This window comes from Cupressus sempervirens, chromosome 6 (genome assembly GCF_028749045.1).
Source record: "Cupressus sempervirens isolate cs-2001-9-10 chromosome 6, ASM2874904v1, whole genome shotgun sequence".
Taxonomy (NCBI): domain Eukaryota; kingdom Viridiplantae; phylum Streptophyta; class Pinopsida; order Cupressales; family Cupressaceae; genus Cupressus; species Cupressus sempervirens.
The window spans coordinates 468,076,237-468,103,912 of NC_143123.1; the positions used below are offsets into that span (position 1 = coordinate 468,076,237).

The window sequence follows — 27,676 nt, forward strand, 5'->3', positions numbered from 1 at the left end:
CATTATCTTTGCTATTTAAATGAGTATCGATTTAATCGATATTGGACATAAACCACTGCCATTGATAATGTGTATAGTGCAGCAATCATAGATCAGATTTCTATCTGATTATACTTGTTATATTACCAATAACAATCGGTTAAGAAACGGTGCATATATTAATTTGTATCTTGAAACGATGCATAACAGTCTGTAATGTCCCCATTTTTGGCGAGTCTCTACAGTTTATTGAGTTAGTTCATCATAGCGACCCTCGTGAGCTGACAGTGAGATTTGAGGATCTCAGTTGTGGATTTACTATTATTAGCAAGTCTAATTTGGGCAGTTGCCATATTTGGTAGTGCAGTTGGTGGCGCTGGCAGTTGGTCATCAACTGCATTGATGGGGCTATTTATTGTACGAGTTAATATTTATTAATTAATTATTAAGGCTTCATTATTGTTATGGCACTTTATAATATTTAATGTTACAAAATGGTGTTGTGTTGATGAAGTTTCTTAAGTGAAAAGTGTGTTGATGAAGCTAAGTGTCAGTGGGTGTTACAAATATGAGCCCATTGTGAAGGAAAAAGCATCCAATTGTCTAATTTGCTTTTGTTGTTGTCTTGAGAGGGTTTTCTGATTTGTGAAATAAATTCCCTTGCTGAGGTATAAGGGTTTGGTCTCAAAGTCTGAAATTGGTTTCCTCACACTGTTCTAACAGTGGCTTGAGGAGAGAATTTGTTGTGTTAACTTCCATTACCAACGTTGAGGTAAAGTGGATTGGATTATTTGCAATCGGAATTTAGAGGGCACAATTGTTGTAGATGATCACTCTTAACTGGCTAATTACGAACATTGAATAATGAGTGTTTTGGTTGAGCTGGGCATCTGCATTTATCAACTAGAATTGGTAATTCTATGCTCATTAATGCTACATTTTGGGCAGCTAAGATAGTGCCATCGGATCTGTGAGTTAGGTGGCCATCAATCTCCTGTCAGGGTGCCTTGATTATTGTATTTTGGGCGCCTATGTAGCTGCAATCAAGCACTTGCCTTGTTGCAGACCTGGGCTTTGATTGGAAAAGGTCGAAATTGCATTTTTGGGAAGAATTGATGAGCTGGAATTAGAATTAGAGGGCCTGCATTTGATGTTTAGAAGGCCTGACGGTGTTAGTTGCAAACACTATTTCATTCTTGGAGTTATTGTCGCCTGTGATTGAGCATTGTGTTCAGGCATTATCCTTGTTGTGGCTGTAAGAGACAATTTGTATAGGTGTCCTACCATATTTCATCGGCCTACGCATTAGGAACCATTATTGGCGACTAGAAACAAGTTCAGAACTGATCAGACATAACCAAGCTTGCCATGATTATGGACAGCTCAATAAAAATCTAAGTTCATTTGGTTATGTAAATTTGGAATGAAGAATAATAAATTTGCAGATTAGTTGCTCTCTTGTAACAGTCAGTATAAGTTGGGAATTATTAAATTGCATCCAGTTTGAATTTAGTAGCGATGTGATCAGAATTTTCAATTTCATTTCAGTATCTTCATTTCATGTTTAAATGCCAAAAGTCACAATGAACAAGTAAAGAAATTATTAAAAAAGATTACTTATCACTATTACGGTGAGGACTGTCATTGGTGTTATCACAGTAATGTCAGAGTTCACTGGCAAAATATTTCATGAAATGTCATATAATTAAATAGTTAGGAAAATTTGAGTTAGACAAGTCCATAACTGGCTGGGGATTATTACAATGGCATCAGAGCGGTTTCCTACCAGCCTACAGGAATTGGGCTTAGTGTTTATTGATCAGTTCATGATTCAAAGTTTGTTCGGTGCTTAGTCTAGTAGTTTATTATTTAGCATTATGGCTCAAAGATTCATTCTAGATCGGCATTATACCCGCAGAGGTCACACTTCTCCACCCTGAGATGGCAATCCTAAGATTCAATTTGGTATTGTGGGTGACAGAGGTGTTGGTAATCTGGGTGGTTCGACTGACACAGTTACAAGGATGTTGGTACTGGTTCTGAGGTGGATAGAGAGGCCCGGGAGACATTATAGGATCTTGCGCATGGTCAATGCCATGTGCCAAGGTGTTGCAACAACTTCTAACACACTGCAACGGATTGCATTCCCCAAATATTGGAGTAGGGAGTGGGGTGCTTGATATTCTTTCTTCAGCTCTCACAGGTGTCGAATTGATGACAAATACAGAGATGGTGACAATGTTAGAGTTGATGATCAAGGCAAAATAGCTAACAGAGTTGATAGGACTTGACAGATTGGCACATATGATTGGCCACTGTAATAGCCTGCCTTGTTCTACTATTTTAATGTCTATTTCTTCCACTGGAATTTGGTTAAATGATTGGCTTGCAACTAAATTTTTTAATAGTTTCAGCTTGATGTTGATTAATGGTTTCTCAAGATTGTTTGTGATTCATATAAGATGCAAATAGGAGGCAACATAAAACCATATGCAGCTAATAACAATGACCATTTATTTATTTCTTATTTCCAGATTATCAAAAAGTTACAACTACCATAACAATCATATCTTCTCATTAAACTCAACACATTATATCAATTATAGAGTTCAATGATGGTCCATACCAATTGCGGCTACAGCCGTGTTAATAGTTCTGAAATTGCTACAGTAACTCGCAGCTACAGTGATCCGGACTGCAACAGTAACTTGTTGCTACAATACCGCGCTACAATGATTTGGCTGCTATAGTAACTCGCTGCTACAGTACCACGCTACAGTGATTTGGCTGCTACAGTACCGCGCTACAATGATTCGGCTGCTACAAGAACTCGCTGCTACAGTACCGCGCTACAGTGATTCGGCTGCTACAGGAACTTGCTGCTACAGTACCACGCTACAATGATTCGGCTACTACAGTTGAATCTCAAGACCATATCTTTCAATGGCGTCAAGATTTCCAGCTTGAAGGGATTTCGTCCTTCAAAATATTGAGATATAATCTCCAAAAAATTACCCAATTTCTTTGATATTTCCAAGCATGAATTAATGAGAGCTATCCTCTTTCTTTTAATCCCTTCCTCACTTGCTCCACGCTTCCGTCTTGCCAATGTGAGATAATACATGAGTTTTAATATTACTTCTTTTTTTCCTTTTACAAAGTCCATGTATGTACTCAAAAGGGGGACTCTTGATTTTTTATAAAGTGACTTTATGAAACATTATAATATTTAATTTAAATAGTCACTTTACCATTGTAACTTCAAACATTAAAATAATATACCAAATAAACTCGGAATCCCACATATAATAGCTCATCAGAAAGAGCCCAACAAAACGCATCTCATCCTGTCACTAAAAATTGAAGGCACTGCATCCCCCTATTGGCTTACTAAAAATAGTAAGTCTTTCCGAAAACCCAACAAACGAAATCTGTTTGGCCTGTAATTAAATTTGACTAGGCCAAATAACCTCAGGATCCCTTTCGAAGTCCTGGTTAGCCCTCGGGACCATACAAGAATGGGCTAACAACAACATACATCCAGACTGGCTAAGTGGGGGACATTACATAGAGGCCCATGTTTCTGAGACCCGAGGCAAATACGGTTAGTACCGAGTCTAAGGCCACAAATTTTGCAGATGACATAGTGGCACACTTTGCAGAGTGGGATGCTCTACTGAGGGTGATTAAGCAACATTTGAACTTTGATAGATTTTTGTAATGTCCCCATTTTTAGCAAGCTTCTACAAATGATTGAGTCAATTCATTTTTGTGATCCTCTTAAGCTGAAAGGATGATTTGGGGGTTTTGGTTGCAAACTTACTATTTTTAGTAAGTTTACTTCTCGCAGTTGCCATATAAAGCAGTGCAAATGGTGGTACTGGCAGTCAATCATCACCTGCAGCAAATGGATTATTTATTGCATGAGTTTATATTTATTTATTAATTATTAAAGTCACATTATTATAATAATAATAATTTATTATAACAATGTCATTAAGAGTTATTTTTAAGAGTTGTGTTGGAAAGTTTCCGAAATTGAGTTTTTTTTGGAAACTCTTGTGGTTTCAGGAATTGAGTTCTTTCCGGAAACTTTTGCCAATAGGGGATTATAAATATGAGCTCATTTCATTAGAAAAGCATCCAATTGAATAATATTTGCTTTTGTCATCTTTGCAACATTTCTGAGTTTGTGGTTTTCCGTGCCATTGCTGAAGTATAAGGGTTTGAAGGCTGAAGATTTCCACCACTGCCAAGGTGAAGTGGTTGGGTTGAATTGTCTTTATTCTGATTATAGGTGTCCTCTCAAACAGTACAAACTGTGGCTGAGAGAAGTTTTAGTGTCTAAAGAATTAAGTGGCATCGAATTCTGAAAATTGTTTGGCTCATTCCTAATTGTGGCGTCTATGACTGAAGAGGCTTTCAACCTAGCTGGAGATACAATTTGTGATCAATTGCAAGTTTGAGAATTAGAACTTCTCTACTAGGCATCCAATTACCCTGCTATTGGTTCAACATTTCTTGGCTGAAGCATTTAAATGCAAAATTTTGTACTTAAGGATTGAGATTGGAGGATCGGGCATAGTGTTTGAGTGCATTTGATTGGCATTGCAAGGTCTGCAATGTTGGCTTTGTAACTTCCTAGCCTGGACGCCAAGCTGCTGCATTTTGGGTGTCGAATTTTTCTGTCATTCTTCCTGAGAAAGGCTTGTCTTGGATGCCACTGATCTCTGTTTGAGGTGTTTGAGGTTTCTGTCGTTTGGGCATTTATTGACATGTGGATTATTGAGGCAGCAATACAAATCTATATGGAAAATTGTCTCTGCATTGGCGTCAAGTGTTGGTATGTTGCTAGAGTGGACTGCGGTTAATTTGGCGCCCAGATTTGTAGTCTCTTGGTGTTGCTGTGTGATTGCCTATAATAGGTGATATGTAATTCCTGCCTGCAACATAATTTCTACCTGCAAGAAAAATGCTAAGGCAACATAAAAGGTGGCGTTGGGGAATTAATGCTTTAGATGTACCTGTAGCAGACCGCGTTGGGAAATTCTTTTTGATAAAGTGGGCAGCGTCTACCTCCCTGATTGGGTTGCTATTGAACTTTGGCATCGAATGAGACATTGTGCATAATGGACATCTATAATAACTCGGTTCTTTCTTGCCATTAATAAAATTATTGCAGTTCTATTGTGGTCAATAAATATTCAGTATTAGTGGTTATAGAACACTTTCAGTATTATGTATGCAAACAAATAAGGACGAAGTTGTAAATCAGTTGTTTGGTATTCATCTATGCAAGAGCCTTTAATGTTTAATTTATCTAGTAATTGTGAGTAGCTCATTGCATATCCTAGTATTGTGCTAAGAAATTAAAAATCATATGCACAATGATAGCTGAATTGCTCGCCAATTGTTTGACGAAATGTTAGACCCATGAATTTGTAGAGGAAATCATTGTTTGATTAGCCATAACTAGACATGGTTATTACAATTCTTGACACATAAGTGGGAGCATTCTAGAGGTAGGCTTGCATCGGATAGACAGAGGCCTAGGCAGGTGGCTGGTAAGATGGCGCATTTTGATACCTTGGTAGCTACGGATGTGCAAGACATTCCCTTTGAGTCACCATACGACTGAACTCAGGTGTTGGACACATTACATGTGGAGCATGATTGGGATTCATGTCAGGTTGAGTCAGACGATATTGTTGTTGGCATGAATCCACTAAATCATGCATTCGATGGTGATGCAACAATAGTGAGATCATGCGATGATACTATAAGATCAGCAGCTACTTTTGTGCCAGTTGAGCCATTTGTTGAGGTGTTTAGCACTATGCATGTGGTTGTTCATGTGTGCACCGATGTTGTTGATTTTGAGGAGAGTGATATAAAGATAGCACCATGGCATATTGCAGATCAACAAAGTATAAAGGTTCACTTGGTAGACAACCCTATGTTCAACATGGATGCAGCATTTTGACTTATGACAATCCACTTCTCCAGGTTGAAGTCGATCACTCACCTGAGTGGAGTTGGGCAGTGTTTACAACATCTTGTGGGGAATGCATACAATCTTATATTCAACTAAAATGTTCAGGATTTGCATCAGGCATAGAGTTTGTTTGTGCCTGAGCTAGATTGTTGGCAGGATAGTTGGGTGGATAAATGAACGAGAGTAGGCTAGGATCTCCCATGGAGCTATCTTCTGGTGATGCTTGGACTTATACATCATCAATGCGGGTACTGGGTATTATGTTGCAAGCTCTGATGATGTTATTATTATAGAGTTAGTTAAGTAATGACAAGGATGTCAAGTTCTTCTTCATATGGAATCTAGGTGGAGGTGCCAATATGTTGTTGGATTGCTTGAGGACAAGCAATCTTAAGGAGGGAGGATTGTAATGTCCCCATTTTTCCCAAGTCTCTATAGTTGACTGAGTCAGTTCATAGCAACCCTCGTGAGCTGACAGTGAGATTTGACGGCCTCACTTGTGGATTTACTATTTTTAGTAAGCCTAATTCGGGCAGTTCCCATATTTGGCAGTGCAATTAGTGGCCATGGTAGTTGGTCCTCACTTGCATTCGATGGGGCTATTTATTGCACAGGTTCATATTTATAATGATTAAGGCTTCCTTATTATAATGACACTTTATAATATTTAATGTTATAAAATGGTGTTGTGGTGAAGAAGTTTCTTAAGTAAAAGGTGTGATGAAGAAGCTATGTGTCATTATGTGTTATAAATATGAGCCCATTGTGAAGGAAAAAGCATGCAATTGTCTAATTTTCTTTTGTTGTTGTCTTGAGAGGGTTTTCTGATTTGAAAATTCAATTCCCTTGCTGAGGTATAAGGGTTTGGTCTCAAAGTCTGAAATTGGTTTCCTCATACTGTGCTTACTATGGCTTGAGGAGATAATTTGTTGGTGTCAACTTCCATTAACACTGCTGACATAAAGTGGATAGGATTATTTGCAATCTGAAATTAGAGGGCACAATTGTTGGAGCTGATCACTCGTACTTGGCTAATCATGGACATTGAATACTAAGTGTTTTGATTGAGTGGGGCGTCTATATTTATCAATTAGAACTACGAACTCTATGCTCATCGACGCAGAATTTTGGGCATCTAAGATAGTACCATCGGGCCTATGAGCTAGGCAGTCATTGATCTCCTGTTAGGGTGCTTTGACTATTGTATTTTGGGGACCTGTGTAACTTCAATCAAGTGCTTGCCTTGTTGCAGACCTGGGCTTTGATTGGAAAGAGTCAAAGTTACATGTTTACAAAGAACTGAAGGGCTGTGATCAGAATTAGAGGGCCTGTGTTTGATGTTCTGAAGGCCTGAAAGTGTTAGTTTCAAACACTCTTTCATTCTGGGAGCTGCTGGCGGCTGTGACTGAGCATTGGATTCAGGCATTCCCCTTGTGGCTGGAAGAGGCAATTTGTACAGGCATCCTACCATATTTGATTGGCCTGGGCATTAGGAACCATTATTGGCAACTGGAAAGAAATTCAGAACTGATCAGGCATAACCAAGCTTGCAGTGATTATGGACTGCTCAATAACAATCCAGGTTCATTTGGTTATGTAAATTTTAAATGAAATTAATAAATTTTCAGATTAGTTGCTCTTTCAGCAGTTTCTATTGAAGTTGGGAATTAATAAATAACATCCAGTTTGAATTTAGTTGTGATGTGACCGGAATTTTCAATTTCATTTCAGTATCTTCATTTCATGTTTAAATGCCAAAATTTTCACAATGAACAAGTAAAGAACAATAAATGAGATTACTTATCACTATTACAGTGAGGACTGTCATAGGCTTTATCACAGTAATGTCAGCATTCGCTAAAATATGTTTGACGAAATGTCAAACAATTGAATAGTTAGGAAAATAGGAGTTAACACAAGCCTATAACCGGCTGGGGGTTATTATACAATCAGTAAGAGTGCTCATTAGTTTGTGTAAGTCACTGATTGTGAAACGGTGCATTTGGATTAAACATGTCGGTGGAGAGACATGTCTCTACATACATGGAGACATGTCTATCCATCGACATGTCTCTTAAGTTTTATTTATATAATTCAAATGGGATAGATAAAAGACAAGTACAGAAAACATAAGTGCAAGTCATTTGGAGATCGATCTCTCCTCCTTATACTCAGAATTTTTGTGATTCAAATTCAGATATAATTTAAGTATTATCAATATTAGAAGTTTCTACATTCTTGTGAAATATCATTAACTCATTAACCTGGCAGCAACCTGCAAAGAATTATAAGTTAGTAAGAGCATTATTCTACAGAGAATAAACTTGAAATAGCTACATTCTGAATCAACAATAAATCTTATCTACTTTAACACATCCAAGCGAATATCATCTCTTTTGTAACCCTACACAAAGAAAAACATACTATCAAGGAAAGAAATAAAACATTGAAGAAAAAAATTAGAAAAGCAAAAGTATTTGGTATTGTACATTAATTAAATTGAGTATGTATAGGCTTGTAGCTGCCCACGATGCTCAAATGCATTTGGAATAGCTCATGATCAGTTTAGAGCAGTTCATCGCAAAGAACCAAAAATCGGAATCGGCAAGGCCTACTCGAATCGTGAATCACCTATGAATAACCTATGAATCGACTATGAATCGGGAAGGTGAAAAAAGCCTTGAAATTCAAGGTTTTAAAATTGGTGATTTTTGGCAATTTTTAACCAATTTGACAATTTTTGGGGCCGATTTTGCCGATTTTTGGTGATTTATGTCAAAAATCACCAATTCAAGCAATTTTTGGCACAAAAATCGGCAAGCTGATTCACTGACTCACCATGAATCGCAAGCCTTAAATCAGATCGCGAAATTGCATGAATCGCTAGAAATCGCTGGGATTCACGTTACTCTAGTCCATAGTCCATTTCAAGCATCAAAAAAGAAGGGAGTGTGTTTTTGAACCTTTTATTTTATTTTTATTGTTTGTCATTTTGTACATCTTCTAATCCACAATAAATTTTAGCATCAAATTTGAAGACATTTCTATTTGTAACATTTTTTCTATTTTTCTTTTTCTTTTCTGAATTTGTGGAACAAAAAAAATAGATTAAGAAAGAACTTATTCTATTAATATTTCTTCCTCTTTTTTTCCTATTAAATAATCCTTTTTATCTCTTTCTATCTACAAAACCCTAATAAAAGTATTTTTCCTTTGCTTCTATTGTAATCTACTTGCAATTCTCAAATAGCTATATTTGTTGAAGATTGTACTTCTGGCAGAGATCTTTATCCCTGATTTTATGAAATAGAATTATGTTTGTTATGACCAATATGGTCATCTTCAGCTGAAATAGACATTTTGTGATAATTAAGATAATACTAAGGACACGTGTCATACATCATGCGAAGAGGCATGAGCATGATAATATGAACTATTGAATATTTGGAAATATGAAGCGTCTTATTTTTGGGATTCAAAGACACTTTCTTGTGAAAGATGAAGAGTCTAATGCAATATATTTATGTGATTGCTAGGTATATTGCAAATAATGAAGTGAAAAACCTTTTACTCAATCATTTTTATATCAATAAAAGACATATTTTGCTCTTGTGGTTGGGTTTTTCACTTCAAGTGGAAGGGTTTTCCAAGGATAATTTCTTGTGTCACCATTAGAGCCATGAGTCGTAGCAAGGTTGCAAATGAGGAAGGGTTCCAAGCGGACCTCTTCAAGCTAGGGCTTTATATTTTTGGCTTGTATCTTGTTGAGCTCTTGAACAAAGTGGTGTGTATCGGTTTCCTATTGGCTTAGTTTCACCATATTATTCACTCACTCCACAAGGCTAGGCCGGCCTCTAATTCGAGGAACTACAGGACCATTTGATTAGGCATACCTTTACCAAACTTTATGCCACAGTTTTGTACATTATTCTCACAAGACAACTAGATAGATTAAGTTGCAGGGCCAGAGGCTAGGCCGGCTTCAAAGCGGATTTTTCAAACTACTGACCACCATTCTCACTCTTAGGGTCAATATTGAGGAGGCTCGACACCACTCGGCAAAAGTCTATTGTTTCTTTATAGACTTTCACAAAGCCTTCGATTTTCTCCCCAGTTCGGTGTTACTTAAAAGACTCAGCAATATTGGCATTTCCAAAGGTTCTGCTCATGGCCATCATGAGACTCTATGAGAGGGTTGTTGGTAGTTTCAGGAGCCCTCTGGGCTTGTCCAATTTTATTCAAAGTTCTATTGGGGTCAACCAAGGCTGCCTGCTTTCTCCTACGTTGTTTTGGTATTACATTGATGAGTTTGAGACCTATCTTAGGAGTTTCTCGCTTCTCGACAATGGTTGTTATCTTGATTTCCATCCTTCTCTTTGCTGATGACATGGTGCTTTGTCTTCCTCCCCTAGTGGGTTACAGAGTCTTTTGGACAGATTGGCGTCCTTTTGTGATTCTCGGCAACCAATGGTCAACCTTAGCAAGACTAGGGTTATGATTTTCAACTACTTGAAAACCTCTCATATGCATTTCTTCTTTAGAGGAACCGAGATTGAGATGACTTCTAGCTACACCTATTTGAGCATTAGGTTTTGTGGGCCACGTTTAAGTCTGAGACCAGCCATGATGTCACAGGTCAGCAAAGGCCTGGGTTCACTTGCTTTACTTGAGAGACAATGCTTTAGACAACATTTCCAAGATATCGCGTCTAATATGTATATCTTAGACTCCCTAGTTAGACCTACTGTCTTTTATTGCTTTTATGGCTTAACCATCTGGAGGCCCTCCCTATTGGCCACTGACTGGGCTTTCGTAGAGAGGGTCAGACTTTTCTTCTTTGATGCCTCATTCGTTGTCAGCCGACTACTCCTACAAGTATTATTTTGGCCGAGTTCAGTGCTCATCCCTTCAAACTTTGCATGATCTTTGATCTCGTTTGGTTACATTTGCAGTGATCATAACTCACGTGGTATCAGAACGAGGTTGCAATTGTAAGAAATGATAAAAAAGAAAGGAGATATTCAGGGAAGATCATAAATGTGACACGAAAATGAACTTATTGAATAAAGATATATTATCCAGACTACTCCAATCATACCTGATTACTTTGAATTGGTGCAAACCCCAGGAATATGGTCGCATACAAAGATTCAACTGGGATGAATAATCACCATACAAGAATCTTAACTAAGTTGATCAACCCTATGGAAATGGAAGCACTATGATCTTTTGGAGGCATTGATCAATATGTAGGGATCATTACTAGCGATTGGTTGAGACAAACAAATATACGAATCCAGAGTACCAATTGGAATCAAAATAGACAGAAGGCAGATTCTAATACTTTGCAAGTTTATCAAGACAATCAGTATTAATATCAGGAAGACAACTGTGGACATTACTCAACAATTAGAAGAAGACGACAAAGCGAAAGTATTGAGATTAACTAGGCCCAAGGAAAATAAATTATGTTGACAACATGGACAATAAAGAAGGGTGGAAAAGTGGCTAGAAAAGATCAAACCAATGCCCAGTAGACTCAACGAGCCATTAAGACTGCGATCGCAAAACACTAGCTAGCATACTCTTACATTTTGTTAAGGAATAAAAGGATAAAAGGAAAGCCTATAACATATCGCCACCGTGGCAAGTATTGAGTGAGCACCGTCCACGTTAGCAGAAATAAATGAACACTACACATAAGACAAAGTATACAAGAAACGGTGAAAACCCTATTGTTTTGACCCAATACTATGTAGTGAAAATTATTTTTGGAGTGTTACACCACACTGTGGAGAAGATCTAAGGAGATACTGCCACCATGGGAAGGCCTGAAAAAACCGTGGGGTACATGGAATATGACCCCACCATGTGTTAATATAGTGGCATCAACAGAAAGACTGAGCATTGTAGCCTTTTCTTTCCCTTGCCGAATATGTAACATCACTTATCTTCAACTCTGCTTCAAATGTAGTGAGATGCCCATATGCATAAGTGTTTGATGGACTCTCATTAAAACGACTTGTATCAAGGATATTGATGTGCAAATAAGTATTCACTATCCTTGAGCATTACATTTATCTATTCACTATTTCTTTACATACTATAAGAATTATTTGCCTTGGTCTTTTCCTTTTCTCTCTAGGGATGTTCTTGCAAGAACAAGAAGATTGATATTAGATTCAGAGGGAGTCTAACAATTCATTAGAGGTAACTTTGGTCAAAGAGCTTAGAAGATTGATACCAAATTTAGAGGGAGTCTGAAAGCTTATCATAAGCAATGTTGGATGAAAAGATCAATAAATTAATATATGCTAATGAGTTCTTCTCTGCGAGAGAAGTTCGAGGTGAAATCCCTCATTGCACCCTCTATGAGTAGGTATGGTGGATACACCCTCTGCACTAAGGCATGATGGAAATGCATTCTTCTTAGGGATAACTTTGAGGTGAAAGCCCTTGGTTCCACCCTCTGTGCTAAGGCATGGTGGATGTCATGTGAGTTACCACATGACTTTGTGGTTACTATAGTAAGGTGATGATTTTACAAGTCTAACCTTTTATCATGATGGATATCATATGGTTGATATCTAGGTAGATCATGATTGATTATATCCTGTAAATCAATATCAACTAAGAGATAGATATCTATGTGTTGTATTGTATAAATATATGTCATGGTGGATTAACATCCTTAAACAAACCATGAATATAATGTTTCTATGGTAAGTATCATCGAGTATATGTTTGCAAATCACAAATACCTTATGGACATTTTGAGTATTTGGTGAATATCACGTGACTTGATATTCTAAGGTCATTACTCCTGATATCATAAGATGATATCTAATGGTGAATATCTTATGATCAAGGATATTCTTAAACATGTCATTCTTGATATTACATTGAGGTAATATCATATCATGTGTTTATCCTCCCTGGCTAAGAGGGAGTGTTAATCTTTTGTAGCTTTTGTCGGATAAATCCTATGAGACTAAACTCTTGAAGATATATATATATATTATTATGTGAGATAATATATATCTAAAATACTATTAGGATAAATTAATATAATAATTAATCAAAGGTATTATATGTATATATTTACATATATATTTATGTAGTTACATAATTAATTGTCATTGTATTAATCACATGTCCCATGAAGGGACACGACTCTCCTTGCCTCATCCTCAATGTAAATGCAAGAGAGATCGCTGCATTTGGAAAACATAGAAATAACAGGCAATGCTATTACATTTGCAATGATCATAATTCAACAATATCAAGTAAAGTTTATAACAGAAACAAATATTTAATCGATTATCCTTGTTATGAAAAATGATGCATAATATAGTAAACTAATAAGTCAAAGAATGTTACAACCTATGTTTATGACAGAATGTTACATGTTACAGTCTTAAAAATACAAGTATATACACATGACATAAGATAGAATATAAAATATTCTATACTTAACCACATTTTTCCAGACGTTTCAATGTCACACTCCCTAAACCACCGTTACCTCCTCTTTGTCTACTGCATTGAATTTCAGTCTTTCAAGGGCATCAACATATCAGACTTAAAAAGCTTCCTAAAGTTTACTTCCTCTGATGTCCCCTATTTCTATTTCATCTGTTGTAATATTCGGTTCCTTATTCAATTTAGTGTCTAATTTTTTAACAAGAAAGATTAAGAAACTACAATGTAAAATAATAATTGGTTTGTACTTGGCAAATCCCTGAAGTCTCTGGACTCTACTTATATGGAAAACCTGTACGTGGCTCCTCTAATCTTGCAACTGATTCAATACAAACTACAAGCTCGTGCGGCCAATAAATAGAAAAATTGGGAACTTTTTTGGTGTTGTTTAGGGTTTTCCCCAACATACATATGCATGTGGACAAACCATGATTTTTAGCGAGAGAATTAATTGTAATCTTAAGGATTTATTGACAAAAAGAGTCAAATAAAACAAAACAAAACGGAAGTTGGGCTAGGAAGAGTTAAATTTGGCTAAGTATAAAAATTTTGGAGCTGGGACATGAGTTTCTACCCATGTAATTTGTGTCTCATCTTTGAGCAAGGACTTAATTTTCTGCTGATGTAAATTTTATCCCATCTTGAGATGAGACATGATTTGCTACCCATATAAATTTTGTCCCATCATGAGTTGACACATGATTGCCACCCATGTAAATATTCTCTCAGATTAAAGCTGAGCATTTTATCTTGCCTCTTTTTGTCTCATCTTGGGGCTGAGCCTCCTCTTCCTTACCATGAACTTTATGTCTCATCTTAAGGCTGCACCTTTTTCTACATACATCAAAATTATTGTCTCATCTATGGACTGATGTAGAAGGTTGTCTCATCTCATGTCTCAGAATTGCAACCCAACCTTAGAATAATGAACCTTGAAATTTGAAATGAAAAGTTGAGCCTCGAAGTTTGTTGCAAATGCATGTGGCCTTTAAATGATGTTGGACCCAAAATTCTAGGAAAAACAATCGTGGAAAATAGTGTATGAGCATGGAGATTAAATATATAATGTTATTAGACCTTGCATTGCGCTTTGGAATGAATATTTCTAATGGCATTATTTGGGATAGAAATTTATTTCAAATCAAGATAAGTCCCAATCTCTGTTTATTAAAATAAAATGAGAGAGAAAATGACAAAAATTCAAAAAAATAAATGAAAATGGGTTTCGAATTGAGATGGGATTAAAAGTTACCTCAATTTTGTGAAATACGGCTTGACTTTAAATATCAATTAATTAATTCATCCGTTGTTGCATTAAATTTATCCAAATGGCATAGATTTTAACATATGGGCAGTTGAATCAATCGAAAATAAATCATAAATGGTGATAAATTAAATATTTCCATTCAAATTTGCATAACCCCAGTAAATTGTGTTTATTGGAAATTAAAAATACCACATTGTGATAATTATTTAAGTCTTATTACAATTATCAATAAAAAAAATTGTGATTATTTACAAGTGGTTGTTTGCCTTGTAGGATAAGTTTGTTGAGGTGGAAGTCATATCCTCGATCATTAAAAACATGCCAAGTGTCATATGGAGATGATTTGATGAGATTAGACCAAGATTCATTGACTATGAAAGAGGATGACGATAAGGAACACATTTCCCAGGGTGACAAAGTGATGTTGTCTACAACAAACTCTCTTCTCATTGGTCAACGTGTCATGGCACTTTATCTAATTGTTATCAATTTCAATTTTCTCATTAGCCCATGAAGTTAGTGTAATTTTTCTATTGGCCCACGTGGTGGAGCTTAATTGTAAATGGGTGGGCATTTAATATTCGTAGCAAGTGGTTATGAAACCCTGATTAGGACTTATGTGGATTAATCTTGGCTCTTGATTTCAAATTAATCCTGGCCATTCATTGTATTTGAGCCCTCTATATACAGGACTGCTCCTCTCATTTGTAAAGGATAGATGTTGGAGAATTGTTGCCAAAGTGCTACCAAAATTGTTCTTTATTCATTGCTGGTCCTCATGGTGCATGTGCACGATCATTTTCAAGCATTGCACAGATCTTTGCATCTCTCACTTAGGATAGGATTTCATTTCATGTTCTTTACAAGTAATTTAGTTGGATGAAAGCAATTATGGATGCTTACTTGCTCGACTCAACATAAACTAGGCCACTAGCCTCTTGTTGGTGGTAGGAGTGCCTTGTGTAATGAGCTAGTGATTAGTACTTCACTTCAATTGATTTTCATTCTTTAGTTTATGTAATGTTCCCGATTTAGCAAGTTTCTGGAGTATGGTTTTGTCAGCTCATCATCATGACCCTCGTGAGTTGACGTTTGGATTGGGGGTCTTTGTTGGGATATTGCTATTTGTGAAGTTACTATTTGTAGTAAGTCACTCTTCGACAGTTACTATTTGGGGCGTGTAGTTTAGGCAAGGTGATCGACTAGTTTTGTTATTTGATCTCTCGTAAGTCATATTTATTTGGAGGATTGTGGTTTAATGATTATTTATGATACACTAATTTATCATTCTATTTTATAATATAAAGTGTTATGACTTCGTATTATAAAACTTGCTTTTAAGTCAAAGGTGTGAGCGTGAAGCTAAGCGGCTCAATTTTGTACTATAAATATGGCCTTTTGGAGAATACGAGATCATCTTGATTACATATTTTATTTCTTGAATATCCAGTGAGGGTATTCTGAAGTTCTGAGAATTATTCTGAAGATTGGTTCTGTGGATTGCTGCTGTTGTATAGCGATTTGGCAAATTCTCCTACTGTTGTTTGCTGTGTCTTGGAGACTGTTTAATGGTTCTACACTGAAATTGAGAAGTGAAATCGTATTACTTTCATTCTGGTGTCTGCAAGCTGGAGGGACGAGTTTTGGAAATAGAGAAGGGTCAAGTTTCATCTGAAGGTGGCGTCCAGCAACAATACTTGTTTCCAGCATAGTTTTCTGAGCCGCACTTACTGTTTAGAAGAGTTGGACGGCAATTACAATCAACCGGCAATTTTCTAGTGGCTGCATAAGGAACTCAGAGCCTCCATTCAGTTTTTAGAGGTCCATTGGGGGTGCTTATTGTGAAGGAGTCAGGCCTGCAATCAAACCATCTGTGTCACAATTGAAGGGTCATTAGCACATGTGGTGACTTTGTGAAGCTTGCTGACTGCCTGCGGCATAGTGCTGAATCCCGTATGAACATTTGTCTTTGGACATGACCCCATCCTCAAGCTCTGTTGTTATATTTTAAAACCAGGTTCATTTAATATTGTACTTTCTTGGATTGTGCAAACAATAATATAAATCATTGCATATTTTAATAAGAATTCTGTTCAATCTAATATTTTTCCCAAAGCAATTTTGTTATCCAAATCTAAAGTTGTAGAAATTGGAAAACTTTATAAAAACAAAGGAAAATCGAGTTTACATTTCAGAATCACAACAGAGATCAGTTAGGCTCTTTACAGTTTGCATCCATCTGATGGAATTGAAGAGGAGATATTGATGTGAAAACCATTTGTCTATTCCTTAGTAGCTTGCACTCAGTGTGTGTTGTCATTGATTAAGCTACATCTAGTAGAGTCCAAGTTCATTCAATAATTCATTGCATTCAAAGTTAGAAGTAGAAGTATTACAAGTTATTAAGCTTAAGTTTGACTTGGAGTAGAATAGTTGGAAAGTCAAAATATATCCATTGAATGAATAGCACAAGTCCTTTTGTGATAACCAGCATATCACATTATTTCACTGAGTGAGTATCCAGAATAGAAGTAACCTTTAAGCCATTTCATGATCTTACTTTGCGAGCTAAGCATGAGAAACGACCTTATATCAAGAGAGTACTGAGTAGCTATTGTTTCATCTCGAAATATTGGGTAATTGATTCTTCATGTTGTAGTGGAGCAAAACTCACATCAACACTATGGACTAAACTTCAATGCATCGAAGGCGAGGGTGTATAGACTATAGAGTAGTTGTGGCACAAAATAATCCTATTTGATGGTGGCAATGGAATGGGTCAAATGCACGAGAGCTGAGGACTCTTGCCGTTTGCCTCCTCCCACAAGTTGCTAGTTCCTCTACTGCACTCCAGAATCAGTCTACATATAGCTCTGTGCACTCCATCAAGAGGAATATGCTTACCTCTAAACAAGCAGAGAAGTTAGTGGCTATGCATAGTGCTCTGCAACTTAGGGATCATCAAACTATAGAGTATCAACATAATCCAGATTTCTGGTGAAATACTATCCCAAAGATGCCACATAGGTTGATAATGATGAGGCACAGAAGGGATTTATTAGAATTCTGATGGACTATGCAACCTTTAGCGCTGAGGATGAGGGTAACAGTAGTGGTGCGCTGATTTAGATGAAGATTAGGGGCAGCAGCATACTATCTTTGTTTTACTTTTGAGTTTTGAACTTTCGAGTCTTTTCAGACTTTTGACATTATATGATATATTGGTGCAATGTTATATGATATGATACTTTTCATTTTGTTGAAAAACTTGCAGTCATTGGGCATTTTGATATTCATTATTCATGCATACTGACAGTGATTCTAGAGTCAATGAGTTATATCTAGGACTATTAATGAACGAAATTGAAATTTGAACTCGGATTTCAAGTTGCAGTTCAATTGCCCTCTCCCCATCCCAGAAACTTAAGGTAACATAGGTTTCTTCACAAATCTGGAAAGATCAAGTACAACCTACAAATATACCTTAAACACTATCAAATGCTCCAGTCTAAAAAATACAGACCTTCTGATCTGTAAATTACAAGGTGGCAAACAAAATTTTGACCCCTAAGATAATTGGCAAATAGTAGGATGAACTGAAAGAAAATTTAGGACAGTGGGCAAGAAGAGAAAATTCACTAACTTCTTTGGTTCAAACTACTCATAATTTGCATAGCAAATGATTAGTAATGAATTCCACCAACCTCTATTGTATTCATTTACCCAACAATTGAAAGATTCGCTTTAATGTTAGTGCTCATGGGCATATATAGATCTGAAACCTGATCTAACTGTCGTCTACTCATGCAGAAAACTTGGGAAAGTAAAACAAGCATCTAAGAATCTAATCAATAAAGCTCAATCAAGAAAAGTGCATCAGCTTGAAGTTATCACAACTAAGAAATCCAAGGTAAGGTCATCCTTCACTATGTAATCAATTTCATTTAAAACAAGTTAGATCAAACCCAGTTCAGAACATGTAATTATATATGCACCTACCTGCAGCACTTTCCTTTAGTAAGGCCTCGTCAGTTTTTCGGAAACCTGCAAAGTTCACGAAGCATCAAAAGGTCTCTTTAGATAAAAGAAAAAAATTGAATCTTAGTAAATATTTATGTGGGAAAAAGAAGAAAGAACAAGAAAAAAAAAATTGAAGTAAATGAAATTCGTTTGCAAAACAAACTGAATCCCTCATTATTTTCCATTACTCTTTTTGTCACTCAACAAGAATGCATTACAACTTGTAACTTCAAATATTATTCTATTTAATCATTCAACAGTACTGTAAAAAATGTGAAAAGAAAAGAACTCTAACTGTAAAAGAAATGGCAGGGATGTGTACTAAGCAATGTATCCTTTGTTTGAAACTGCAGATAATATGTCTGCCTACAATGCTTCCTTCATATTTCTACTAGAAGAATATTTTAACCAAAATTGAACAAACTAGGTTCAAACAGAAAAGGTGAACACAAAAAATAATTGTTCCCCGAGTGGTTAAAAAGACATAACAGAAAGAAAAACAATAAATCACAGTTCAAAAACTACTAATGCTGGTATTTTGATCTCAAAAAAACTGAAACTCGTATTTGCATTCGCTAATTTTGTGACCAAGTACTCTTTCCATATTTCTTTTCTTTTGTTATTCCCCTATGTGGGTCATTACTATAGTTACTTTCTTTCTTTCTTCTTGCAAACACAAAAGTAATCCAGACCAAGTGCGAACACACCATTTTCTCGGCGCTATATCGGCATTTCTCGGCAAGAAGTGCTTAAGTTCCGGCGGGCAGTTGCCAGTAACTAAGTCATGCCCAGCAAAACAAAAAAACATAACATTTTTCCAACATTGAGCTTCTTGGGTAGAGAAGGGTTTAGGAGGAGAAAATGAATTGTGTTACCCTGAGTTTCAAGGACAAGGACGGCAAGAGACGGCAGGATAGGTTTTCGGGATGGCGAATTTTTTTGACGATTTTGGGGAGATGGGGGGACGCACGGGGACAGCTATATATATATATAGATAGATAGATAGATAGATAGATAGATAGATAGAGAGAGAGAGAGAGAGAGAGAGAGAGAGAGAGAGAGAGATTTTAAAATATACACTGAAATTGGCAAATATACATGTCATTCATATGAAACTAAGCAGAAAGCATATCATTTAAACATTATAGAATCTTAACGTACACCATTTGAATGCCACCAAAGAAATAATAACCAATTTCAATACTCAATTGTCAATATGCATATCAATATGTGAACAAAAATATTTAAATATAAGTTTAGCAATGAACAATATCATAAAAATCTGAAAATCTAAATATGCCCAAAGGCTAGAGGGCTGCCATAAAGTTCCATCATCATGTTCAAGTTCAAGTGTTCAACATAGAAAACAAAATATAGAAAAATGAAGCAAACTACTGCTCCTATTCTACCTCTGCCACCATGGCATCAAAATCAAAGTCCTCACTATCATGATCCACTGGAAGCATAGTTTCATCTAATGGAATACCTACCAATCCTAGTGTTGTCTCATCCTCATCTATATGGGCCACATCCCCAACCTCAACATCCCACTACAAAGCTAGAGTCTGCCTATACTCTTGGAAGCAAACAAATCTCATCTTCTTGCAAAATGAAAACCCCAGCAAGCTGCAACACACTAACCAAACAAATGCCAAAACAACCACAATGTGGTCGTTTTTACCTTTTAGGGCATTTGGAGGGGTAGGGCCCACTAGACAACCAAGTTGGTACGAACAAAATAATGTTTTTTGTTTTTAAAACAAATTTAAGCCTCATGAAAAAAAGGGGACGACCAGTCGTCCCCGGTACCGTCATGGGATGTCTAGACATCCCCTTTCCTGTAATGTCCCCTTCTCTATGGTAGACTTACTGGTGCCTTGTTGGTCTATCTTTCCATCCAAATATGGTAACGACATTAATGTTGAGGATGCCAACCAGTCACTGGATTCCTTTTGGTTTCGTTGGGGAGATATTTAAGTTGTGGATCTTTCTATAGTTAAGTCACTTTATTTTATAATGTTGATTTATAAAGTTACTTTATGACTTAAAGTTATTTTATAACAAAAGTGACTTAAGTGACTAAAAGACGAAAATGGCTTTTATCCCTTATTGCCTAGTTGTTTGTATTTCTCCTCATATCGAAGTTATAAAAGCAAAGAGCTTCATTGGGATTGGAACCACAAAAATATATCAACATATTGAATATGAAATCAGTTGCTTAAATGTGACTAGCATTCTTAAGGACGAAACGCCTTAAGAAGTTTGGGAGACTGGACATAGCCATAGTGTCTCTTCGAAGTGTGCACACAAGTTCAGGTATGGGAAGTGCAGTATATTATTTTGGCTTAGTCCATTTTCCTTTGGTTAGCAGTGAAGAACATTAGAAATTTTGGTTTACAATAACAAGGAAAAAAACATAGAATCAGTGAATCACGATATAGTAGAAAAAGAGAAGTATATGAAGGAGGACAGGGCCAAGGTAAACTCTAGTTCTAGTATATGCACTATAGGACAGTCGGGTCATCGTGAAGGAAGATGACAATATACTGTTGCGGGTTATAGCGTGGGATTGGGAAACAATGTAAGGCACGAGTCACCTCCATACAGTTGGGGGATAAGCCCAGGTCTTCGCCATCCGTTACCAAACACTGGAGGGTCCGATTTTATAATCACAGACAACAGAGGGACATTAAGCAACCCAACTGTTATCCATCAACCTTGCACATATCGGGGGTGAGTGGAGTATGTCGTAGGGGAAACAAGGGATCCACAAACCAAATGACCAACTCACGTTAGACGGGAGTGCAAAAGTAGCATTCAGAGCTAGGTTTTTTGGAATCTAAGTCCAATAAAGAGCTGAATAAGGGAAGCCATTTAGATAGCCAGTCCACCAATGGTCACACTCAGGTTCTTTATCACCTTATTCTTTATTGTGTTCATGAAGTCGATATTATTTTAATTGAACAGTCCCTGGATATGAATGTATGAATTTATTCCATAATTATTACTGCAAGCTCAATAGTGAGTAAAACATGTACTTGGTCTAGTGTAATTGGAGAATGATATGACTCCCGAATTTCTTTCTTTCAAGTTTCCATAACTTATTGGATTTCAAAAAAAAAAAACATATTGTTGTATTACTAGGGTTCGGATTCTTACATTTCCGTACCAAGGACGATCAATTATCCCCCATTTTTTTCCAAGACATCCCCAACTACCAAGGACATCTCCTGCACTTTTTGCCAAAATGGGGATGGCAGGGGGACATCCCATACCCGTCTGCCTATCCCAAGGACCATAGTTGGAAAACTCGCCGAGTTTCCTAGCTCGGCGAGTTTTTCACCAGTTAACTCGCCGATTCAAAAACTCGGCGGACTGGTAAAAACTCGCCGAATACTCGGCGAGTAATCGCAAAAAAATCGCGATTTTCTGGTGAGTTTTTCACCCGCGGCCTGTGATGGATTAAAGCAGCAGTGAATATGTTTTTTTCTCATTTTTTCTTGTATTTGGATTGTTTAGAGCTTTGAGGAGTGAAGAGAAGAAGGTTTGGAGGCATTCTTGGCTGATTGCAAGTGATTCAAGGCGGATTTGAGTGGATTGTAGAGGATTCTAACCGATTTTAGAAGACAAATTTCTTTCCAGGTATGTTCATCTTATCATAGTTTGAAAACTTTTTATAGTTTTATAACAAATGTTCTTTTGTTTTTGTTGTTGTTAACTTGTTTGTAAATGTTTTCAAATCATTTAAAATCATTTTGATTTGAAACCCTAGCTTCTAAGGATATGGTTGAAGTTTGTTGTTTGCTAAGGATATGGTTGAAGTTTGAAGTTTGAAACTTTGAAATTTGAAACCCTAGCTTCTAAGTTCTAACTTTGTTTATTCATTTTTCTATATATTTATGTGTAGGGCAGCGGTCAACCATTAAAAAAATGGCAAACCCGCAAGAAGAGTGGCCACAAACACTATGCCCATCTGGATATATAGGCACTCAGCCTAAAAATGCAAGAGATAAGGCATGGCAGTATGCCTACGAAGCTCCAAATCCAAATGATATTGGGAAGGTGATATGCATTCCCTGTGAGAAAAAATATTCATCCATGCCCTACTTGCAGCTGCTGAAGAGAAAAAATTGAATAGGGAGAGGGCAAAATTAGCTATGAGGGCAGCCATAGCTGAATCAGAAGGAGCTCCTTTTCATATGCAAGAGGAAGAAGAAGCACTTGAGAACATATCAGGATCTCTTCGTAGCCCACGGATCCGCAAACAAAATATCTCATTTACCGGTTCCACTTCTTCTACATCTCCTACTTCTTCATCATCACCATCTGGATCCCCATCAGGGATAGGTGGTTATTTTGTGCCCAAGAACACACCTGGAGCACAACCATCATTAGAGGGCACTGCATGGTTTAAGGAGGTGCATGAGCAAACTGATATTGCAGCAGTTGATTTTTGGTTTTTCAACAATATCTCAATGAATGCCGTTGATAGTCCCTATTGGGTCAATATGGTGAATGCAATGACAATATCAGGCAAAGGGTACAAGCCGCCTAATCGCAAGGATATGAGTGGAAGGTTAGTATTTTACTATTTAGTAATTGTAAATAATTGTGATTCACTTTAGTTCATTGTTATATTTTAAATCTTAATTGTTATAACTTATTTCCTAATTTTTTACTAACACTTACACTTTATTTAATATTACACCTAAATTTTGTAGGTTGCTTGACAAAGCGGTTGGTAGGGCAACATTGTTGATAGAAGACCAAAAGAAAGAGTGGAAGAAGTATGGCTGCACCATTTTATCTGATGGGTGGACAGATGGAAGAAGTAGAACCATTATTAACTTCTTAAATTGCTTGCAAAGATGATGTGGTGTTTTGAAAATCTGTCGATGCCTCCAACAAAGTGAAAAATGCAGCCACATTGGCTTTAATGTTGGAGAATGTTGTCATGGAGGTGGGAATAGAAAATGTGGTGCAAATAATCACAGATAATGCAGCAGCATATGTGGCAGCAGGTAGATTTAATTTTTTATATTTGAATCAATATGAATCATGAATGTAATGCTATGGATAATGGTATTATTCAATTTAGATTTGATGTAATTTGTAAATACTAAATATGGAAAGTTTGTTATTGATTATTGATTTTTTGCTAATCTTTTAGGTAGAATCCTCCAAGAGAGGCATCCCACACTTTTTTGGTCACCTTGTGCAGCACATGTCCTTGACCTTCTTTTGGAGGACATAGGAAAACTTGATTGGGTGAGTTCAATTGTGGAAGATGCTAGGCGAGTCACGAAATATATCTATAATCACCCATGGGTTCTCAGTTTGATGAGAAAAGCCACTAAAGGCAAAGATTTAATGAGACCTGCTATGACAAGGTTTGCAACGGTCTTCTTGACATTGCAAAGTATTCTTGACCACATATTGGCTTTGAAGCAAATGTTTGTGTGTGCTGATTGGGTTGCTTCACCTAACTCAAAGAAGCCCGAAGGAGAGGCTGTGGCACGAATAGTGTTTGATGATAGCTTTTTTGCAAAGGCTAAGGAGATTGTGGAGGTAACTTCATTATATTTTTAGTGTATTCAAGTTTCATTATCAATTCATAACTTACTATGTTATTAACTAATTCGTATTTTTCAAATTTCAAATGTAGATGTCTCTGCCCCTGGTTCTAGTCTTGCGCACATGTGATGGGCAGCAATCCCCAATGGGAGGTCTTTATGAGGCCATGGATAGGGTGAAAGAGGCTGTTAGAAGTTACTATCACAGGGATAGTCTCAAATTTGATCCCATTTGGGAAATAATTGATAGGAGGTGGAACAATATGCTCCACCAACCTATTCATGCAGCAGGCTACTTCCTCAATCCCAAATTCAGGTACTATGATAATTGATTGTCCTTGAAGTTGGGATTTTAATAAGTCTTTATTTTACTTTACTTTTTAAGGTTGTGTAGTAAGACTTGATATCATTTTCTATTTGTTTTAGGGCTGATGATTCCTACTCAGATCCTAATGGAGAGGTCATGGAAGGTCTCTCTAAATGCATTGAGAGAATGATATCAAGTGAAGAGGAGAGAGACCTTATTGTGACCGAACAACAAATCTATGTGGAATCAAGGGGTTCTTTGTTCTCTTCTATGCTAGCAAAGAGAGCAAGATCTACTCAAGCACCAGGTAAAGCGTCAAACTTTAAAATTTTTGCTAATTGATAAGTTGTGCTTCTGATTTTTTTTTTATTGCTTTATAACTTTTTTAATTTTGTTTTGCAGATGCTTGGTGGGCAAGTTGGGGTGGCAATACCCCCAATTTAAGGAAATTTGCTCTCAGAGTCCTATCCCAACCTTGTAGCTCATCCCATTGTGAGCGCAATTGGAGCTTATTTGAGTCCATCCATACAAAGAAAAGAAACAGATTGACTCAAAAACGGCTTAATGACCTTGTTTATGTGCACTATAATCTTAAGTTGCGCATAAAGAAGGCACAGCTCTTAGAACTACCTGGTCCGCTTGATCTAGATGAGATAGATCCTTATTCTGATTGGACAGCACAGGAGCCAAGTCCATTGTTTACACCAGATGAGATCGCTGATTTGGAGAGGCAGGCCATGGAGGGGGAGGCTAACGCTGATTTTCAGTTCACTATGGATGACATTGAGGATGAGGACGAGGATGATGATGATTCAGGCGAGGATCAGGCATTACCATTAGGAGGAGATGCATCGTCTTCTAGGACACCGAGCCAGTCAGTAGGGACATCAAGCGAGGGGGCACAGCCACAAAGTTCACAGTCACGCAGCTCACGCCCTATCCCAGTGCGGGGCACTTCTTCTAGGATTAGACCCCCACACTTTCCTGCTAGTGCAATTGGAAAGAGGAAGATGTGATTGACATTGTCAAATTGTATTGATGTATTTAGACTTTTAGTATTTACTTCCAGTTTGACAGATTGAAACTATTTAGTAATTTACTATTTTGCTTCCTACCATGAGCATTTTGCATGAGAATGCAATTTTGTACGCATTATACATTTATATATATCTAAACTTCATTTCTTTCTTTTGTATTGTCTTTAATTAACTTATTAGATGCATCTTCTTATTAAATTTTGCAAAATAAATGTATTTTTAATTAAATTTCAGCGGTTTTTTAGGTTCCAGAGTTTTTCCCGAGTTTTTTTTTTAAATCGCTGAGTTTTTCCCAATTAAACTTTTGGGGGGCTTGGCGAGTTTTTGCATTTGGCGAGTTTTCCAACTATGCCAAGGACATCCCTGTCTCCGAAACCTTGGCTTTTCAAGCAGGTATGCATCGATAAGGTACGGAAAAATAAGATTCTAGTAGAGTGATCGCCAGTGGATTAGGAGCAGATCCGAAGTTCTTTTCAAGCAAATCCAGATTCACAAATAAGTTTCTTAAATTTTTGTTCTTTTCATTAAAAATCGTATCGTCTTGCCATACTTGCTAACTTGCATCTAACTTTATTTAGACTCTAGAATATCATTTCTAATGTTCTGTAACATGTTTTAAAGTATAATGACTAAGATCTAACACCAAGTTTTTGCAATTTTTCTAAAAAAAACATATTTTTCTCAATAATTTCATAACTTAATACATAATTTGTTTTATTGTTTCAAGTTTCAGCTTGTGTTTAAACTTATCTGAAGTTTTAATCTAATATAGTTTGCTCCTAAATATGTTTACTAAATTTCTAAATTTGTGGCTTATTTTGTATGTGTAGGTTGATTTTACATTAAATGGCAAATATGGAATCCGCTACAACTAGGTTAGCTGCAACATCTAGCAGTGGCCCCATAGATGCATGTCCATCTGGATTCATAGGCATGCGCCCAAAAGGGGCTAGAGACTTTGCAAGAAAATATGACTTCGAAGGAACAAAGTATAATAGTGTGATATGCATAAAATGCAAAAAATAAATTTGTGGAGGCCTATCTTGTTTGAAGTACCACCTTGTTGGTATACAAAAGCGTGACACAAGGGTTTGTGGTAGCACTACAAAGGAAATAAAAAGAGAGATGATTGCTTTTCTCAGTGCCCAAGAAGAGAAGAAGTTGAAAATGGAAAGGGCAAAATTGGCCATGAGGGCATCCATTTCCGAATCACAAGGTAAGTTTCCTTTTTAAGAATCATTTTGTACTCACCATTATTAGTTTTATTGTGCTAAAACAATTATCATGATTCATAATGAAATGATGTGGGTTGTGACCAAGTATCCTAGTCACCCTTGATGAAAAATAAGAAGCACCTGTGGGGATAGTGAGCTCTCTTCGTGGTCCACGGATTCGTCTACCTACCTGTGGCAGGCCCTTAAGCTCAGCTTTCACCTCTATTGGTTCTAGAAGACCACATAACTCTTCTATTGATAGTTATTTCCTGCATAGAAACACACATAGATCACAACCATCACTGGAGGATATTGGATGGAACCATGATGTGCATTGGCAACTTGACATTCAATGCGCCAATTTTTGTTTTTTAACCTCTCCTTCAATATTGCAAACAATCCATATTTTCTAAATGTTATAACTGGCTATATGTTGGCAGGAAAGGGTTACAAGCCATCTACTCGTGCAGACTTGAGTGGGAGGTTAGTTTACTTGATTCAAACTTAAATACTTTTACAATTTTACAATTTACTTAATTTTGTTGAATGCATTTTTTTAAATCAAAGTTGTGGACTTAATGTCATTTTTTTATTTTGTGCTTGTAGATTGCTAAAAGATGATGTTTCAAGGGCTAAAGATGTGGTTGAAGAGAAAAAATTACAATGGAAACGGTATGGCTGCACCATACTTTCAAATGGATGGACGAATGAAAGAAACTGTACCATCATCAACATTTTGATTTTTTGTGCAAGGATCAAGTAGTCTTTCTTAAATCCTTGGATGCCTCGGACAAGGCAAAGA

At 36.8% G+C, this 27,676-nt stretch overlaps 2 protein-coding genes across 6 annotated transcripts in view; one reads left to right on the plus strand and one right to left on the minus strand.

Annotated features, from left to right (window-relative positions):
- The window catches only part of LOC149553079 (Protein phosphatase 2C family protein), a 268,679-nt gene that overhangs the window by 148,246 nt on the left and 92,757 nt on the right, over nt 1-27,676 (minus strand). For all 5 annotated transcript variants that reach the window (XM_089788589.1, XM_089788591.1, XM_089788587.1 and 2 more), the window contains one exon: nt 18,723-18,767. In XM_089788589.1, coding sequence (XP_089644715.1) covers nt 18,723-18,767 — 45 coding nt within the window. The remainder of the gene's footprint in view (nt 1-18,722; nt 18,768-27,676) is intronic.
- On the plus strand, nt 22,901-23,615 carry LOC149553080 (uncharacterized). Its single transcript, XM_089789553.1, has 2 exons — nt 22,901-23,319; nt 23,465-23,615. The coding sequence occupies exons 1-2, from the start codon at nt 22,901-22,903 to the stop codon at nt 23,613-23,615; spliced, it is 570 nt and encodes a 189-aa protein (XP_089645679.1).

What these genes read in the sequence shown, in the direction of transcription:
- LOC149553080 (XM_089789553.1), top strand. Translation starts at nt 22,901, where the DNA reads ATGAGGGCAGCCATAGCTGAATCAGAAGGAGCTCCTTTTCATATGCAA. An exon ending in CGCAAGGATATGAGTGGAAG is followed by an intron (nt 23,320 to 23,464) that starts GTTAGTATTTTA and finishes TAAATTTTGTAG; the next exon opens with GTTGCTTGACAAAGCGGTTG.